We start from the raw sequence: 18,682 nt of genomic DNA on the forward strand, positions 1-18,682 counted from the left end.
TTGGACTGCTAACTGCAAGGTCAGTAGTTCAAACCCACCAGCCACTCCTTGGAAACCCTATGCAAGGTCTCTATGAGTGGGAACCAACTCGACAGCACTTAACAACAGCAACAGCAGTGACACATTCATTGTCAAAAGGAACATGACAAGAACTGTGTTGAAGTACAGTGCTATCTGTGATAGGGTAACACCCATACACCTACAAGGAAGACCAGTTAATACTATTGTTCAAATGTACGTACAAACCATTAAAACCAGTGATGATGAAATTGAAGAATTCTACCAGTTTTGTGTGGCACTGTAGGATAAGCACTGTATCACACGGTCAGTGGTTCAAATGCACCAGTCGCTCCTTGGAAACCCTATACAGGGTCTCTCTGAGTTGGAACTGACTCAATGGCACTTAACAGCAGCAACAATGCTAACTTCTTCAGTCTGAAATGTATCAAACATGCCATGAAGATGCAATAGTATTACTGGCGATTAGAATAGGAAAATTGGAAACAAAGAGGAAGGACCAATAGTTGAACAATGGCCTTGGTAATAGAAATGATGCTGGAGATCACAAAGCCAGTGACTTTTTATCGCAAATATCTTTTTCCAAAACTTAAAGGCAACTGTATACATGGAATTCACTACATATAGTAGTACTCTGGAATCAAATTGACAACATCTGTGAGAAGAGATCATAGAGAAGTTCAGTGTCATTAACCAAAACAAGGACGGGGTTGAATGGGGAACAGACCATCAGTTACACAGATTCAAGTTTAGACTGAAGCTGAAGAAAATTAAAACAAGTTCACAAGAGCCAAAATAGGATCTTGAATAGGTACCACCTGAATTTAGACACCATCCAACAACAGATTTAATATATTTGACATTAATGACCAAAGACCAGAAGAGTTGTGGGATGATATCAAGAAAATCACACAAGAAGAAAGCAAAAGGTCATTAAGAAGACAAGAAAGAAGGAAAAGACCACAATGAATGTCAGAAGACACTCTGAAACTTGCTCTTGAGCATAGAGAAGTTAAAGCACTAGAAGAAATGAGAATGTCAAAGAGTGGCTTGGGAAGACAAAGCCATATACTATATAATAAAGTGTGCAAAGACCTGGAGTTGGAAAACCAAGAGTGAAGAACACACTGATTTCTCAAGCTGAAAGAATTGAAGAAAAAAGTCAAGCCTCAGGTTACAATATTGAAGGATTCTATGGACAAAATATTATATGAATATGACATTGGAAGCATCAAAACATGGTAGAAGTAATATAGAGTTACTGTACAAAAAGGAATTGGTCAATTTTCAATCATATCAAGAGGTAGCCTGCAATTAAGAATTACATTAGAAGAATACCATCACTGCTAAAGGCATTTGCGAAGAACAAGGCTCCAGGAATTGTCAGAATACAAATTGAAAATTTTCAGCAAACTCATATAGTCCTGCAAGAGCTCACTTTACCAAGAAAATTGGAAGACAACTACCTGGACAACTAATCAGAAAAGATCCATATTTGTACCCATTCCAAGTGAAAATGATCCAATGGAATATAAAAGTCTCTTTAAAAAGTCAGTAACATCAAATGCAAGCAACAGTTTACTGAAGATAATTCAACGTCAGTTACAGCTGTATATGGACAGGATGCTACCAGGAATTCAACCATTTCAGATTCAGAAGTAGACATGATGTAAGGGATATCATTGCAAAAAGAATACTAGAAAGATATTTACTTTTGCTTTACTGACAATACAAAGGCATTGGACTACATGGATTACAACAAACTATGATGACATTACCGAGAATTAGAATTCCAGGATTCTGATTTGTGTTCCTGAGGAACCTGTACACAGACTAAAAGGCAGTCATTAGAACAGAACAAAGGGGTACTGAATGGTTAAAATTAGGAAAGTTGTGTTGCAAACTTCCACCATATTTTTGTTGTTGTTGTTAGGTACCATCCACTCGGTTCCTACTCATAGCAACCTTATGAACAACGGAATGAAACACTGGATCTTGTGTTAGCCTCACAATCATTGTTAAGCTGGAACTTGTTGCTACTGCCACTGTGCTGATCCATCTTGTTGGCAGTCTTCCTCTTTAACGCTGACCCTCCACTTTACGTCACATGATGCCACCGACCCCACATTTTGAATATACCAATTATTCTCCAATCTTTATTCCTCATTATCCAACTTCTTATGCACATGAGATGATTGAAAAGACCATGGTTAGCATCAGAAGCTCCTTAGTCATCAAAGGGGATGCCTTTGCTCTTTAATGCCTGAAAGAGGTCATTTTTAGCAGATTTGCACAATGCAATACATTCTTTGATTTCTTGGCTACTGCTTCCATGAAGGCTGATTTTGGTGATCCAAGCAGAAAGATATGTTTAGATGCATTCCATAATGCCTTTATCTTGAGCTGTATCTCAAATTCATACCATCTGCATTGCTCCACTTCCTATGCCATGTCTCTGGCCCAAAACCATGAAGTGGCTTCCCAAGTACTATTGCCTCAAGTATTGCCTCATGTACATGGCTTAAAGTGTCAGTCTTTGGACTGGTGTCTTTCTGGAATCCCATCAGTGATAGCCCTGTTCTGGTCAGTCCCTTGTCTTTCTACCGTCAGCCAGTGGTCATTCCCCACACCACCTTCCCATCCTCTTTCCAACCTTCCTCTTCTGATCTTTCTTTAGAGGTCATCCAAAATGATGGAGATGCAGGGATGGACTGTTGACCAAGGAAGCTGTCTACAGACATATCAGTTGTTTGAACTGTGTGCTTTGTCTTGAACAACTCTGCACATCATGCATTCTACTCCACAAAGTATGCAGATAGGAGTATTTTCGTTAAAAGAAGAAGATGAATGGTTCTCTGCCTCTCAGTCTTTGATTTGAGGGCCAATATGTGCATAAGGGTTCTATGAAGAAAAACATGCCATCAGTATTGGATGAAGACTCATTAACAACCTGCGATTTGCAGATGATACAACCTTGCTTGCTCAAAGTGAAGAGGACTTAAAACATTTACTGATGAAGATCAAAGAACACAGCCTGCGGTATGGATTGCATCTCAATGTCAAGAAAACAAAAATCCTCACCACTGGACCAATAAACAACATTCTTATCAATGGAGAAAAGATTGAAGTTGTCAAGGACTACATTCTTCTTAGATCAACTATCAACATTCACGAAAGCAGCAGTCAAGAAATAAAATGATGTATGCATTAGGCAAATCTGCTGCACAAGATCTTTTTAAAGTGCTGAAGAGCAAAGATGTCAGCTTGAGGACTAAGGTGTGCCTGACCCAAACCATGGTATTTGCAATAATCTCATATGCCTGCGAAAGCTGGACAGTGAATAAGGAAGACTGTAGAAGAATTGATGTTTTTCAGTTATGGTATTGGAGGAGAATACTGAAAGTGCCATGGGCTGCCTAAAGAACCAATAGATCCGTTTTGGAAGAAGTGCAACCAGAGTGCTCCTTGGAGGCCAGGATGGCCAAACTTCGTCTCTCATACTTTGGACATATTATAAGGAGGGAGCAGTCACCGGAGAAGGATATCATGTTTGGTAAGGTGAAGGATCAGAGAAAAAGAGGAAGACCCTCAATGAGATGGATTGGCCAAGTGGCAGCATCAGTGGACTCAAGTGTGGCAACAGTAATGAGGTTGGCCCAGGATTGGGCAGTGTTTTGTTCTGCTGTGCATAGCATCGCTATGGGTCGGTACCTACTCGATGGCACCTAACAACAACAACATGTGAATAAGGAACTCTAGTAGTGTAGAGGTTATGAATCGGGCTGCTAACCTCAAGGTTGGCAGTTCAAAACTACCAGCTATTCCACGGGAGAAAGATGAGGCTTTCTGCTCCCGTAAACATTTGCAGCATCGGAAACTCTGTGCAGGGTCACTATGAGTCGAAACCCACTCAATGGTACTTAACAACAACATGTGCTTCTAACACTGATGCTTAGTGTTTCCCCAACCGTGCCATATATACACCGCACTTCAAATGTACGAATCAAACATTTTAGAGTAACAAAGTATGGAATGCATTGTGTTGTTTACCCATTTTCAAACTTCTTTAAAACTCACTTCAGTTACTGTTTCTTCCAGGGAGCTGGCCATGTGACTTTCTTGTGGGTTCTATGGTATCCTCTTTGTTCCTGTCTTTGTGTTTTCTTCACTAGACCCTGTGGTCCATGTGAAACACAGGATAATGCTTAGCTGATGCCCGTGGAACCAAACAAAACTGATTTGGTTTTCGCAGCTGCAGTTTAATTTTAGGAAATACTGCCATAGTGGACACAGAGAAGAGGATGAGCAGAGATATGTTTAGAGTATATAGGCAACTTCATAACTGAAAAACAGAAAGACCAAAAAAAAAAAGTTGTATACATGAAAAGTAAAAGTCATATACTATAGCAAATCTTATGACCTGTGCAACTGTTGTAAGTAGACTGGAAGTCTTAATTTGAGGTGGGTTTTAGGTTTTTTTGTGTGTGAATTATGTGATCGTTTACATGGGAGAACATTAGCTTTACATTCATCCTATCATATATAGTTTCATTGCCATGGTTACAATCCCCTCCGTGCATCATCAACCAACCAAAGGGTATACCCCCTACACTATCCCCCCACCACCACCGCTCCCCGCCACCAGGTCCGGTCGTCAGCACACAGCCCCTCTCCCTCTCTGGGTCTCAAGTCCCCAGCAGCTCCATCTCTCCATGTCATCTTCTCTGCCTCCATCTCTGGTGTCACTGCTTCTCTGGGTAGGTTTCCACTCTCCACTCTTCTCCCTTGAAGGTCCCAGGGATCTCTGCTCCTAGACAATAAAGTCAGTCACTCCCCTCCTTTTGCTACAAAGAATCTACCTTTACATTTCCAACCCTCACAATCAGTCCTGATAACAATTATTCACGTGTATCACAAGAGACCTATCCGCATCTGCTTTCATCAGTCCCGCCCAGCCAGATTGAATACTACTCACTGGAGATTCTAGCTTCCTCCGTGCCCTCTGGATCTAGGCTCCCTCTAGGAAGCTTGGAAGGCAGTCACTCCTTGCCTTTGAACCTCCCCCCACCCCATTTTGGATAGCCAGTGTCCAAGTTGCCCATCCCTGTCTACACTGTGTATTGAGGGGGTAGGAATGATCCTCGCTGTAAAGATTTGTTCCCTCTTTTGAGCTGCTGCTTCCATAGGTGTAGGTCAAGTTCATCAAATTGTATCAGATTACTCTTCTTTTCCTCTTCTTTCTTCTTCTAGGGTTTAAGTTTTTTTTTTTTTGAAATTTTGATGTTTCATTTAACATTAAGATACATGAATAGAAAAGGTTTCTCTACATCTGTCATAACTCCATTTGGTGGATCCCCCACTGTCCTTGAGCTGATTCTGATGCCTAGTGACCCCATAGGGCAGCATTGACCTGCTCCAGAGGTTGCTTGAGGCTAGCAGATTCCCTGGCTGCTGTTGCTGGGTTCAAACCACCAACCCTTTGGTTAGCAATCCAGCGCTTATCACATGGCACCACCAGGTCTTCTTTGTTGTGGAACATATTCCCTTGATGTTAGTGTTCATTATTTATTATAACCATTGGCCATTTTAATTATAAAGCAGATTTCTCAGTTGTTTTTATAGCCATTCTTAGCCTTAAATATCATCATACAATGTTTAAGAAAGGTTTTTGTTGTCTATTTGCAACAACAAAAGAACAGTCATTTGTTTAAATTGTCTGGCTGTGTAATGCCTTTAAAATTGAAAGTTATTAAGGAAGGTGGTACTGTCTGTCATGTATTGTCACCTGTTGTTGTGTGCCGTGGAGTTGGTTCTGACTCATAGCGACCCTGTACAGGGTTTCCGAGGCTATAAATCTTTACTGGAGCCGAATGCCTCATCTTTTACATGTGGAACAGCTGGTAGTTTCGAACTGCTGACCTTGCAGTTCGCAGCCCGATTCATAGCCACTATGCTACCAGAGCTCCTTGTCACCTGTTAGTCAACCCCAAATTTCCATTACAATGATCAGCAGTGCGTTGTGTATTAAAAGTGAAAGGCTGTTGTAATGTTACATTTCAATTTTTCAAATATATATAGCTATAACATGAAAATCAAAACAACACCTTTTGTCTACACACAATTACAATTATTTGTGTTTTTTTATGTAAGTTGATTATTTTATTGTTTGTGATCAAAGACTCCTCATTCATCTTTGAAATGATAGAGATCATTATTTAAGTGTTACTGTCTTTATTTGCTATACTTACCTTTTAAATTCTTGAAATATCTGAGGGGACTTCAAAAGGGTTGTGGATAAATTGCATTATTATTTAATTCCATTTTTCCACTAACTTTTTGAAGCCCCCTTATAATTGAATTTATCCTGTAATTCAAACCTTTCGTACTGTTTTGTAATTCTTTTTTATCACATGTTAATTTCTAAATACACTAGGCTCTATCTGGGTTATCTATTCTCTTCTATTGTGCTATCTCTGCTTTTATATAATTATCAACTAGGGTATATTATTGAGGCTTTCTGTGATATTTATGGTGGTGGTAGTGGTTACGTGCCATGGAGTTGGTTCTGACTCACAGCGACCCTGTATAGGGTGTCCGAGGCTGGAAATCTTTATGGGAGAAGAAAGCCTCATCTTTCTCGTGTGGAACAGCTGGTAGTTTCGAACTGCTGACTTTGAGGTTAGCAACCGAACTGTACGGGACGAAATAAATTTTTTTCTAAAATTCTGTTCAGTCAGAATGTTCTTAGCTATTATTGGTGGCTTACAATTTCAAATAAAATTTGGCATCATTTTGTCACATGCCCCCAAGGAAGTCTTTTGAATGTCAACCACTATAGAGTTGAAACTATAAACAGCATTTGTCAATATTCGCTCTTCATTCAAGAACAAGATATTAATGTTTTTGCCTATATTTTTGTTGTTGTCAAATGTTATGCAGTTGGTTCTGACTCATAGCAACCATGTATAGGGTTTCCAAGTAGTGACTGCTAAGTTTGAAGCACCGACCTTGTGGTTCAAACCGACCTTGTGGTCCAGTACTTTATCCTACAGCACCACACTGCTTAGTTAAAGAAAGTACTCTAAATTTATTCTCGTAGATTCTGCACCTCTTTGGTGAAGAGTTTATTTAAAGGATCAGCCTCACTACTAATCAAGAAAATGCAAATTAAAACCAAAAAGAGATACCGTTTTGCATTCAGTAAATGGGTGAAAATAAAGAAAAAAAATCAACAATAACAGAGATCAACAAGGAGACTCATATTCACTGCTGGTGCAGGTGTTAATTAGTTCAGACTCTTGAGCAGCATCAGGTAGTGGAATTTGTTTAAAACCTTACTGCACCATCCTAAGTGTCTGCCCTAGAGAAACATTTGTGCTGGTATATGCAAAATACTGCAGTATTTTCTTCCAAATACCTATCCACATGTTGTAGCTAAGTGCTATTGAGTCAGTTCTGACTCATAGTGATCCTAAATAGGATTCCCAAGGAGTAACTGGTGGGTTTCAACCACTGACCTTTTGGTTATCATTCCAATGCTTACCCTACAATGCCAGACCAGGACTCCTAATCATATGTTTTTGTAGTTAAGTGCCATTGGGTCGGTTCCGACCCATAGCAATCCTATATGGAGTTTCTGAGGAGCATCTGGTGAGTTTGAACCTCCGACCTTGTTCAAACCAACTTTGCGGTCCAGCGCAGTAACCCACAGCGGCACACCAGGACTCCTAACCATGTAAGACTCGATAAATAAATGGTTCCAAAATGTGTTCCACATATTCAATCAATCAATTATATTCATACAAAGGGATACCACCCAGCAGTGAAAATTGAATCAACAAGCGCTACGTGTATTGACATGGGTGAACGTTTCCATGAACTTTCTGAAGCCTCCTCATATCACTAGCAAAATGTGCAGTGGAAACAAGTGAAGAGAAAGGTCCAGCATGATACACACTCATTCCATTCATGCAGTGTCTAGACATGCAGAGCCATTCTGTAGACTTTTTGTAGGTAAATGCAGGCAGAAGGGAAGACTTGGGCATGGCATTCAAGAGTCCTGAGCCTGGATCACCGAGTGCAGGCTTTGCTGCCTATTGTCTGTAACCTTTGTGCCGTTGTTTCCTCGCTAAAGAAAACAGAAACTTTCCACCTCTGATGTGTTAATGCGAATCATATTCCTAGCTTGTCACTCACTAGTTAAGGTATTCTTAAATAATTGCTTTGTCATGAAGTGTTTATGTGTCTGTGTATATATGTTTATTATGAGTCTTGGTGTGGTACTGTAGAGTAAGGACTAGACCACAAGTTAGTGTGAACCACAAGGTCGATGGTTCAGACTCACTTGCTGTCTAGTTGGTTCTGACTCATAGCTACCCTATATAAGGTTTCCAAGGAGTGACTGGTGAGTCTGTACAGGATCACTTTGAGTCAGAACCAACTCGAATGGACTTAACAACAACAGCAAAAAAAGAAATCAGGTGGCCACCACCATCACCCCAAACAATGAACCTGTTTTCACTACCTCTAGGTATAGAACCCCACTGCCTCATGATCAGATCCGAAGGTCTCACATTGTGAGTGACTTTCTTATTGTCCCAAATCTTCTTAGATGAATATCTTTATATCAGTTCTTCTGGTTTCTCATTTATCTGTGAGACTCTTTGAAATGTTTTTGTATTAAACATAATTTTAACATTTTGTACATCAGTCCTGTGTATCTTTAAGACACCCGTTAACTGTGAGAAGAATTTGAATTCCTTCTGCTCCTCCCTCTTGTACATGCCCTGTACATGTCACATATTTTGATAAAGAGAAATGTCTAAGACAACCATCAGAAAGTTAAAATCACCTTGCCAAAATTCAATTGCTGAAAGAAAATACTTGTGAATTTTAACTGGTAGGATATTAAAGCAAGTGGTGGTGGTAGTGGATTTGGTGGTGGTGGTGGGGCAGTTGGTGGTGTACCATGGAATGGGTTCCGACTCATAGCAACCCTTCATAGGGTTTCCAAGGCTGTAAATCTTTACAGGAACAGAAAGCCTCATCTTTCTCCCAGAGAATGACTAGTCGTTTCAAACTGTTGACCTTGAGGTTGGCAGCCTGACTTGTAGCCACTACAATATCAAAGCAAGTAAAGGCAATAAAAGCTAAAGAGAATACTCGTTTGCGTTTTCTTTCCTTTCTATCCTGAACTCAGTTCAGTGCAATTAATTGTAGCTAATCTTTTATATGAAAAATATACTCGGGATTCGATATTGTTGTTAGTATCCAGTGCATGCAGACTCATGATGTTGTTGTATATTACAGACCCACACAGTGCCCCATCTTCACAGTCATTGATAAGCTCTGAGTTGTAGCTGTTGTGTCCGTCTAGTCACTGAGGGTCTGCTCTCATTTCTACTCCCCACCTTCCGCTTTAACAAGCACATTATCCTTTCTAGTAATTGGTCTTTCTTGATGATGTGCCCAATGTAAGTGAGCAAAGGCTCCTCCTCCTTACTTGTAAGGAACATTCTGGGTGTATTGCTTCTAACACTGATTTGTTTGTTCTTTTTTTCTAATGCAAAAGTGATGTCTTTGCTCTTTCAGATAAGGCGACAAGGAGGCATACAGCTCCTGGTGGACCTACTGGACCATCGGGTGACGGAAGTCCACCGTAGTGCCTGTGGAGCTCTGAGGAACTTGGTGTATGGGAAAGCCAATGATGATAATAAAATCGCCCTGAAAAATTGCGGAGGTATCCCAGCGTTGGTGAGGCTTCTCCGCAAGACTACGGACCTGGAGATCCGGGAGCTGGTCACAGGTTAGAGACCGTTGTTAACATCAAGGCTAATTCTCAAGATCAGTGTCACACAATTCAGCATGGTAGCAAATGAGCTAACCAAATGTTATGACCCATGGGCTTTCAGAGAACTCACTTCACAGGGAGCCTCAATATGTGTTTGCAAATGAACAAACACTTGGATAAAATGGTATCAAATGGAAAGTGTGTATTATAGAGCTTATTAAAGAGTCAGAATCCAAGAAACAGAACTCTACCTAAAATTCTGAGGAGCACTAGTGGTTTTGTAGATGAGGCATTGGGCTCCTAACCGCGATGTCTGCAGTTCAAACCCACCAACTGCTCCGAGGGAGAAAGATGCGTCTGTCTTTTCCCATAAAGATTTATAGCCCCAGAAACCTTAAATATGGGGTTCTGTGAGTCACAATCCACTTGATGACAATTAGTCTAGATTGATTTATTTTTTGATAACTAAAATTCTATCATCAGATTTCAGTCTTTGCAAGCTGGTTTAGAAGTAGCCGAGCGTCTTACAATACAGATGGATTCTACCAACCATTCCATGGTAAAAAGATGAAGCTATTTGCTTCTGTAAAGATTTACAGCCTCAGAAACTCTATACAGGGTTGCTATGAGTCAGAACCGACTCGACGACACTGAACAACAACAACCACAATCTGCTTTGGCACTGTAGGATAAGAACCTGAGTGCTAACCAGAATGTTGGTGGTTGAAACCTACCAGCCACTTCTCAGAAACTGTATGCAGGGTCACTGTGAGCCAGATCTGACTTGACGGTACTTAACAGCAACAACCTGGCACAAGCTAGTCCATTGGTCTCTAGCAATGGCCTCAAGCTTTACAATGATTGTGAGAACAGTGCAGTACCGGGCAGTGTTTCGCTACATTGTGTATAAGGTTGCTATGAGTCAGAACTGACTCAATGGCGCCTCACAACAACAACAAATCAAATCTTTCTACTCCTCTTCTAAGAAGCTTATCTGTCCGAATCTGATGAGCTTTCTAGTATGATTATCTATCCTATGTGAGTCCCAACTCTTCCTCCATTCTTAGTCCTGTATTGAACAAATCCCCTTGAGTACCCACAGGGTGTCAGATACTAAGCTTTGGACATCTTCACCCATGGGGTTGATGTTCAACTGATGTAATCACTTGGATGGTACCACAGCATCCTTGGCTCCCGGACATCACTGTTGTTACCTACCGTCTAGTTGGTCCCAACTCCTAGTGGCCTTATGTACAACGGAATAGAACATGGCCCACTCCCTATTGACTGTCCCATATTTATAGTGATACTCCTGACAAGGGCATCCACATTTTAGAAACCTGCTACCTACACAGCAAAGGAGTGGAAGCTCTGAAGGATGGAGTAAGCAATGAGAATATGAAAGTGAAGAGTGTGGTTCTGCCAAGAACCTGCCTCGACATAGGAATTTGGTTCACGAGGTGGGGATATCTGGAGGCGATAAAGATATAGAAAGACACACAAGGACACAAAGAGAGAGACAAAGAGACACCCCGAAACCAGAGTGGATGCGGGACCGACATCAGGCAGATCCTGCATTGCAAACATCTCAGCCATGAAGGCCGTAATATCCTGCATAGTAGGCTAAACAGGCAGTATGGTTGCAAGGCTGGACTGTGACCACTGCATGCTGTAACACATGCCTTGCCAGCCGTAATGCACCTGGATTCGTTCTGCGCCTCCGTTTTATTTAGGGGAGGTACTTTACACAAAGCTGGGCGGGACTAAGACAAAGTACAGCTAACATACGTAATTTTCCAGACATTCAGGCAGCTTTACATTGTACTCCACAGGTTCGAATCTCACGACTACAACTTGGTTTCTCAAGCTTAATTAACATACCTTTTAGCACCTAGCCTCAAATGGGGGAAGGAAAAGGAGGATTGGGAGGATTCCCATTGTGTCGGCTGCCCAGTCCAGGTTCTCCAAGAAAAGAGACGCCTGGGTGAATAGGGCTGCACCTGAAAACACTTTAGGGAGGGGGTGTCCTATTGTCCTTAGAACAAAGAACCGGGGAGCCACCCAATTTACTTTGACTGAATTCTTTGAGGGAAGAACTTTGCCTTTTTGGAATTTTACAGTTTCGGCTTTTAGGAAAATATTACATTTATCTGTGGATATCAGGGCTTCATGTATGCACTTAATAATAAACATAACTGAACACTAAGATGAAAAACAGTTTGCTATGACTGCTAGGTGGCTAGAGTCTGTTCCTCAGAGCCTGCGGCCTGTACGGTCTGCAACACTTGGGCCCACAGGGCCTCGAACTCCTGACCGGGTCTGCACGGTCTGCAACATGATTCCACTTGTATTCTCCCTGAATACTTTTTGAAATTATGTACCCATGTCTGAGTTAAATAAAACAATGATTTAAGTGCTTTTATGTCCTTTGTAATTCTCCAGAATATACAATACTGAGTTCAACAAGAAATGCCGCCCCACGGTATCACGGAAGCCCCCTATTAACAAATGTATGAAAATAAATGAATGTGCTGGGAAGAAAGAGAGAGAAAGGGATGGAGGAAGGAGGGATGGAGAAAGAGAGAGGAAAGAAAGGGTGGAAGGGAGAGGGAGATAATACACTTTTATAAATAAACCTTTATAAACTTCTCTCTGGATAGTTTCAAACTAGGATGTTTTGTAAACAGATATTCAAGAGAACCATTGGAGTAATATTTTTCAAAACAAAGCATGATCATTAAAAATAAAAAAACCTCACCAAGTTTTGAATTAGACCTAGACTTTCTATCCAGCACGGTGGATAGTGTCGAGAATACCGAATTATAAATAATTGAAGACTGCAAGGAAGAAATGATCCTGCAAAAGATTTAAATTATTTATTGAGTATTGCTTGGTAGATTGTTTGAACAGTATTAAAAAGTTGAAATCGAGGGATTTACATGCAATCTCCATTCAACACGTAAGCGTGCACGCCTCAACACAGCTGCCTATGTGCTCTGCAGATCTGTTCACAGCAGAATCGATTTCGCTGTCGTCTGCTAGATCTCTCAATAACTCATTTTCTTCCTATGCAATAATTGCTACACGATGATGATCAGAATTTTATTTAAATCCAGCAGAAGCTATTATATGCTAGCCATTACTTGAAATGCTCCTAAGTAAATACACTTTGATTAGAAATGCAGCAAGTCTTTGGAGCTTGACTAATACAATTTTCCTCACCCTAAATGTGGAGATAATCAACCTAAAACTAAAAGATTTCAAGATATTTTAAAAATCAGAATAAAACCATTTTAGTAAACCAAAACGTTTAATAAATAAATGTATTTCCACGGAAGCTGTTATCCTTAAGGGTTCTACTTCTGCAATAGGAGATTTTATTCTTTCATCTGAGTTCCACATACCCAACTCGTCTTTCCTCGGTGGAATTAGTGAAGGTTGTTTTACGTATTAGCGTTGTTGCAGTTAGCTACCATCAAATTGGCTTTGACTCACGTTGTCATTGTTAAGTTCCAAGGAGACACTTTCCACTCATAATGACCCCGTGTAGGGTTTCTGAGGCGGTAAATCTCCGCAGGAACAAAAAACCTCGTTTTTCTCCTGGGGTATGACTGAAAGACTTGACCATCGACTTTGTAGCTTGCAGTCCAGTGCTTACCCTATTAAACCATTGCTCCCTAAATTGTTAGTGATTCTAGTTTTATCACCAGCAGTATTTCACTAAGACATAGCTAATCACATCATCGAGTTTTAAGTGTTAAAACCTAAAACCCAAAGAATGAAGCTTGCTAACACTTTCGAGTTAATTCTCAACTGACTGTGGCTATGACGGCCCCCGCATAGGACAGAAGGAAGTACTGCCTGACCCCATGACAACTTCAGGATCACGGGGCATGTGGTTGTTGTGTTAATTAATTCCATTGAGGGAGTCCCTCCTTTTCATTGGCCCTCTACTTTACCATGGAGTCCCTGGATGGTACAAACGCGCTCAGTGACTAACTGAAAGTGTTGTTCTTTTGAATCCACCCAGAGGCACCAAGGAAGACAGGTATAGCTGTACTCTGCACACATGAGGTCACCATCGCTTGGAATCAACTGAGCAGCAACTAACAACTGCTTCACCAAACATGCTGCCCTGTTCTAGGAGTTGATCTTTCAAGATGCTGTGTCCAGAGTGTGCTATTAAGGGAAAAACCCTATAAACGCTAAAACAAAAACCAAAAGATGCTTCTGTTGAGTCGATTCTGATCCATAGCAACCTTATAGGTCAGAGCATAACTTCCCCATAGGGTTCCCATGATTGTAAATCTTTTCAGCAGTCCATCAACATGTTTCTTCTGCAGAGCACAGAAGTCCTGATGAGTTCCAGCAGCTGCCTTCTTGTTTAACAGCTGAGCATTTATTAACGTGTTAAACATCACATCTCTAAAGGACACAAGTCCTTCACTCTCACTCTTTCCCAGATCTTAGGAAGCACAATTGTTGTTCAGGGAAGCAAGACAGTGCAAATGCATGTAAAGCAAGAACGTTTAAATAGTAGTGCTGTGTGTTCAAACGAGATAGGGTCCCAGGTGGTGCTATGGGTGAGGTGTTGTGCGTTCAACTGCTAACCACAAGGTCGATGGTTCAAATCCACCAGCCACTTTCAGGAGAAATGTGAGGCTGTCCCCATAAAGATTTGCTATCTCATAAGTCATAAAAGGGTCCCTAGGAATCAGAAATGACTTGATGGCGCAGTGGGGTTTTGTTGTTGTTTGTTTTAGAACACTATTGGCATGATTATTTTTTCCCATTTATCAACTTTTTATTAAGAATTGAGTAAAGGTTTACAGACAAGATCATCAACTTTACATTCAACAAATCTTGCACTTTGTTTCATCTCAGTGATTACAATTCCCTCCCTACAGCAACAGTGATCCTATTTCCTGCCTGAGGTTCCCCATTTACATCTTCTATTTCACAAATGAAGAAAGCAAAAATATTTGATGCACACATACAAAACAAAAAATTGATATTCACTTAAATGTCCAAAGGGCACATTCTGCAAACCAGCCTCCTGCCCGCAGGTCCACAGCTTTGCTCAGTCCCTAGGCCTGGAGTTTGCAGTTGCTCTGTCTCTCCAGGCCACTGCGTCAGCCACCATCTCTGCTGTCACCACTTTTCTAGGTAGGATCTCCTATTCCATTCATGTTATTCCTTCTTGATGGTCCTGGGATCGTCTGTTCCTGAAATGAAAGATTTACTACTTCCCCCTTTTAGTTTCACATCTCTACAATTACAGTTGTGACAATCACAATTGATCCTTCTATCAATTGTTGTTAACTGCCATTGAGTCAGTTCCGACCCATAGAGACCCTGTACAGGGTTTCCAAGGGTGTAAATCTTTACGGGAGTAGAAAGCCTCATCTTTCTCCCACGGAGCGGCTGGTAGTTTCGAACCGCTGACCTTAAGGTTCGCAGCCCGATTCGTAACCACTACGCTACCAGAGCTCCAATTACTCACAATTAAACCATAAAATCCTGTCAGCATCATCTCTCATCCTTTTTCACCAGACCCACATGGAAAAGGGGAAAACTATTTAGTGGGGATTCTACCTTACTCCCCTCATTCTGAAACTGACCATGCCCATAAAAGCTTGTAAGCCAGTCATTTTATGCTTTATTATTATTATTATTAATAGCACTACCCCCCTTTTTGATAGCCAACATCTAAATTGCCCATCTCTGTCAAGAACTTTTTAAAGTGTTGAAGAACAAAAATGTCACATTGAGGACTAAGGTGCATCTGACCCAAGCCATGGTATTTTCAGTAACCTCATATGCATGCGAAAGCTGAACAGTGAATAAGGAAGACCATAGAAGAATTGATGCTTTTGAATTACGGTGTTATAAGAGAATATTGAAAGTGCCATGGGCTGCCAAAAGAACCAATAGATCCGTTTTGGATGAAGTGCAGCCAGAGTGCTCCTTCGAGGCCAAAATGGCCAAACTTCATCTCTCATATTTTGGACATATTGTCAAGAGGGACCAGTCACTGGAGAAGGATATTATGTTTGGTAAGGTGGAGTGTGAGAGAAAAAGAGGAAGACCCCCAATAAGATGGATTGGCCAATTGGCAGCATCGATGGACTCAGTAGTGGCAGCAGTAGTGAGGCTGGCCCAGAATTGGATAGTGTTTCATTCTGCTGTACATGAGGTCGCTATGGGTCAGTACCGACTCGATGGCACCTAACAACAAAAACATCAACTCAGCAATCTGAGGAGACAAGCGTGTTCCTTGATATGAAGAATCTCCCATTCCAGTTGGAATTTTGAACAACTGTTTCCATAAACAAAGGTTTACTTCATCAAATTGTAGCAATTTATGTTTGTTCACAGTATCAAACTTCTTTATCTCCATCTGGACAGGTTCTAGTCAGCTCAGCCCTAGTCATCCAAGCTATGTCAAATGGGTACCAGCTGTAAGTTTGGGAGTTCACACACACTTCTTTGCACTTCAGACCAGCTGGTTCTGTCACTCTCAGCCCTACATCCCTCCCCCAGGGGATAGGTCACTGTTCTTGGGTTCAGTGTTCATGGACTCCCTAAACTTCAGACCGTTGGCCTGATTTCATAATGAATCTTCTTAAAGCAACTAGTGTTGACAGACTGGAATTGGTAAGGATGAGTAACGAAATGCATTGCCTTCTTTTAATGTTTTAATCAAAGTAGTAATATATATTACTACAAAATAAACTGATGTGTAAATGCTTATAATGAAAACATTGGTCCCCTACTTGCCCATTCTTCTCCCAATTTCCTTTGAGGCCTTCAGTGTGCACTTTGGCTTTGCTGTTGAATTTGTGGTTATTTCATGATATGCTTATTTTATTCTTTCGCGACCGATGAGGCTTTTCACAGTGTTTGAGTCAGTGTTCTCTGGAGACACATAACCAGTGAGGCACACGTGTGTGGGGGGAGAGAGAAAGAGAAAGGATGAGAGAGAGATGATTGAGTGAGTGATTCCAAGGAACTGACACAGGCAGCTGACACTAAGTCCAAACTCTGTAGGCTAGGCAACAGGCTATAGATTGCTTCCGTTCTGTGTCAGAAACAGTGAAGGTGTTCTTTATTAGCTTCTACAACTCTAAGACCAAAACAACTTGATGGTGTACAGCTCCCACTAACAACTGCTCTGCAGGTCCCAGCTAGAGTGGGAGACGATGTGAAACAAAACTTAAAATTAAAAAATTGACCAGGTTTACTAATTTGAAAGAGACTGGAAGAACCCAAGACTATGACCACCCTTCAGATCTGCAATGGAACCCACCCATGTGGCTTAATTTTCAACCAAGTGGTGGGATAGGTACTTAGAGGGGACAACGACACTAGTGAGGTATGCTTACCATGGAATGGTCAAGCATTGCAGACTAAAGGGCAACATTTTCCTGGGGACAAAGTTCAGAGTGGTTGGGAAGGAGGGTGGAATGGAACTAGGAACCCCAGGGAGGAAGTGGGATCACTGTTGTTTCATGGAGGGGATTGCAATCATTGAGATGGAACAAAGTGTGTGATTCATTGAATGTAAAAGTGCTGGAAATGAGTGAAAAAGTATTTTGGAAAAATGGCTACTTATGGTCCAGAGGCACAGTCCACCATAGGGAAAGCTCTTGATTTTGCTCTTAAGACCTTCAAAGTATTGAATGAGGCCCACCCACATTATCAGAGGAAATCTGCTTTACTGAAGGTCAATTGATTTAATCATATCTAAGTCCATAGGGTTGCTGTGAGTCAGCTCTGATTGGATGGCACTTAGGTGCCCTTGTGGCATAGTTGGTATGTTCTCTGGTGCTGAGCAAAATATCTGTTGTGGCAGCCTGCTTCCTTAAAACTTAGCTCTGGGAACCCTGTGGGCACTTATCCTATGTCCTGTTGAGTTACTATGAGTTAGAATCTTCTGAACACCAGTGGGTTTCAAGTATTTCTTAAAAGAGTCAAGAATAGTATTTGAGCAAACAATTAGGCACAACAACCTTATCCAAGTTGACAGATGACATTAACCATCACACATACTGACATTCTATTCTGAAGGAAGAGGAATTTCCTCATTCCCATCTTCTTTCTGTACCCTCAAATGTAATCCTCTGTTTCTCCCATCAAACACTGATATTATCCCTTGGCCAACAACTTTGTAAAATATAGATATTAGTACACTGCTTCTTCTCCCTTGGCCTTCATAAACTCATTATCATTTATCAATATCATTAATTTCACCAACAAGTAAAAGTTTGCTGATGATTCAAAAATGGTTGTAGCTGTACATCGAATGGAAGATCATATAAAAATTGTTGCCAGAAATCAGAAATTCAAACCCAATTCAGAAGCAGACATGGAATGAGAGATACAATTGCTGAGGTCAGATGGATCTTGGCTGAAAGAGAATACCAGAAAGATGTTTACCTGTGCTTTATTGACTGTACAAAGGCACTCATCTGTGTGGATCATGACAAATGATGGATAACACTGCAGACAATGGAAATTACAGAACATTGAATTATGTTCATGCAGAAACTGTGGATTCATTCAAAGATAATGAGGGGACACTTGATGGTTCACAACCAGTATCCAGCTGATCTGAAGTGAGGGGAGACGCAAAACAATGGCCAAACTTGCAGATAGTACTCACTTGACCTAGCTTTGATGGGTTGATGATCAGAACTCGACTAGAAGAAGACAAAAAATCACACAAAAAAACACACCAATTTTTGATAAAGGAAATAAGTGTAAATTGCTACAATTTGATGAACTTGACCTATACATAAAGATGTATAAGTGAGAGGGAAGGAGTCTTTTCACATCAACTATCAATCCTATCCCTTGTGTATACAGGGTAGA

General features: G+C 40.9%; 1 protein-coding gene across 1 annotated transcript in view; it reads left to right on the forward strand.

Annotated features, from left to right (window-relative positions):
- Positions 1-18,682, forward strand: part of CTNND2 (catenin (cadherin-associated protein), delta 2) — a 560,917-nt gene that overhangs the window by 203,561 nt on the left and 338,674 nt on the right. The window contains exon 4 of the mRNA XM_006876162.1: positions 9,610-9,823. Coding sequence (XP_006876224.1) covers positions 9,610-9,823 — 214 coding nt within the window. The remainder of the gene's footprint in view (positions 1-9,609; positions 9,824-18,682) is intronic.

The sequence above is a fragment of the Chrysochloris asiatica genome, unplaced genomic scaffold, assembly GCF_000296735.1.
Source record: "Chrysochloris asiatica unplaced genomic scaffold, ChrAsi1.0 scaffold00358, whole genome shotgun sequence".
In the NCBI taxonomy this organism is placed as follows: domain Eukaryota; kingdom Metazoa; phylum Chordata; class Mammalia; order Afrosoricida; family Chrysochloridae; genus Chrysochloris; species Chrysochloris asiatica.